Consider the following 1745-nt stretch of genomic DNA (forward strand, 5'->3'; position numbering starts at 1 on the left):
CTTCCCCTCCCTTCTCTTCTCTTTCACTTGCCCCTCCCTCTCTATGCTGTTCCTGTGCTGGCCGTTAGAGGTCGTCAAGGTGGTTTCTAACAACCCCCTCCCATATCGTAGGCTCTCTCTTCAGGGATGACATCATCGGCTCACACCAGTCTTCCAGGACCACCTTTTGGATGCCAAGGCTGCTGCTGAAGTACCTACTGTGCACCTCTACCTCCTGGTACCACAGCCACTCTCTCAAGTTGCTAGCATGTTATACAGCCTGTGGGCTCCTCCTGCCCATTCCCCATCCATCACCCCCAGACCCATTAGCCATTAAAGACAACTTAAAATGTTAAATAATTAGCTCTAATTGTAATTAGTTGTAATTAATTAGCTTAAATTGTAATTAATACCTATACCTGGGCATTTAATAAATTCTCTAATCTTTGGTTATTTGTAGATCCAAGGAGCATGGATTCCAGGAACCCACTGGCATACAGAGCAACTTTTTGTGGACCCCCCCAGGATCAGGACAGCGAGGACAAGCGACAAAGAGGATCATCAGTGTCCAGCTAGTCTCTCTGGGGTTCAAACCTTGAACCAATGCCCTAGTGAGGGGGCACTGGCCATGACCCTCGACATTTGCTCTGCTTGTGTCTTGAGTCCGAGCCCTTTCCTGTACATTTGTGCTTGTGTTCATCTGCTAGTGAACTGTAGTGCTGCCCTCCCCGAGAGGCGTTGTCCCTTGTGACTGACCATGCTGTCCTAACAATGTCCTGAGCAGAAGGGTCCCTTTGGGAACCTCTCAGGAGGGGAACCTGGGCCAGGGGCGAACAGCATCTTGCTGGCAACTCTGTGGGTGGGGTGGGGTGGGTGCTTCCTTCTGGAATGAGCATGTGGCTGACCCCCAAAGGCATGTCCTTTCCCCCCTCCTCCACCCACCTTTTATTGCAGATGTCCCCTTCCTTTTGGGGTAGTGGGGACATTAGGAGCAACCTCCTAGGGTTGTTGTGAGGATGAAATGAACTGCAGCAGCCTGAGGCAGGGCTGGGAAGAGACCTCAGCACATGTTTGTTGAAAGGTTTGCAGGTGGATCTAGTCCCCCGCACCCCGCTCACGTCTCACATGTCTCACCTAGTCTCCTGCAGACTCCTGGAGCCCCTATGCCCAGGGCTCTCCTTTCGCCAGGTAGGGGCTCCGAAAGACAACAGGACATCTGGGAGACTTCGAGTGAGGACATAAGTAAAGTGTGTGGCCATTTTCAGAGCACTTTCTATGTAATGTGACCGTGTTATTCCTATGTAATTCGTGTGTGTCAAGGGGGTAGCCTTGTGTCTAGAGAGGGGTGAATTGGCATTGACTTTTTTTTTTCCATGATTTTTAAAGAGGTAGGTGGGAAAGAGAACTGGGAGAGCCCGGACTCACTCATGAGGCTGAACTTAAATTCACACTGAGGACACTGAACTCTTGCCACATTGGGTAAGAGAAGGGGTCAAAGTTGGACATGGGTGCCATTGTGGCGACCCCTGATGGTCCAATTCCCTGTCCTCTGCCTAAAGTTCTTCAATTCCTATCAAACATTTCACAATGGGAAATCCTAGCTTCCCAAGGGTGGTCTTGGGGAGCCGCTGGGGTGGGGGTGGGGCCCAAGTCGGGTGGCCTGCACTGATTTCACCTCTCAGTAATGGTGTGACCTTAAACAAGTCATTTAGCTTCCAGGTTTCAGTTCCTTTCACACCTAAATAGGCCTTAAAAAAAAAAAAAAA

General features: G+C 50.2%; 1 protein-coding gene across 8 annotated transcripts in view; it reads left to right on the forward strand.

The window, feature by feature from the left end:
- LOC116080970 overlaps positions 1 to 1745 on the forward strand; it is a 30990-nt gene that overhangs the window by 3076 nt on the left and 26169 nt on the right. For 4 of the 8 annotated variants that reach the window (XM_031357682.1, XM_031357684.1, XM_031357687.1 and 1 more), the window contains exons 2-3: positions 112 to 217; positions 440 to 1167. In XM_031357682.1, the coding sequence (XP_031213542.1) occupies positions 1047 to 1167 (121 nt within the window). In that variant the 5' untranslated portion in view covers positions 112 to 217; positions 440 to 1046. Of the gene's footprint in view, positions 1 to 111; positions 218 to 439; positions 1459 to 1745 lie in introns of all 8 variants that reach the window. The other 4 variants (XR_004114699.1, XR_004114702.1, XR_004114700.1 and 1 more) reach the window with 3 other exon arrangements.

The sequence above is a fragment of the Mastomys coucha genome, unplaced genomic scaffold (genome assembly GCF_008632895.1).
Source record: "Mastomys coucha isolate ucsf_1 unplaced genomic scaffold, UCSF_Mcou_1 pScaffold6, whole genome shotgun sequence".
NCBI classification, from domain to species: Eukaryota; Metazoa; Chordata; class Mammalia; order Rodentia; family Muridae; genus Mastomys; species Mastomys coucha.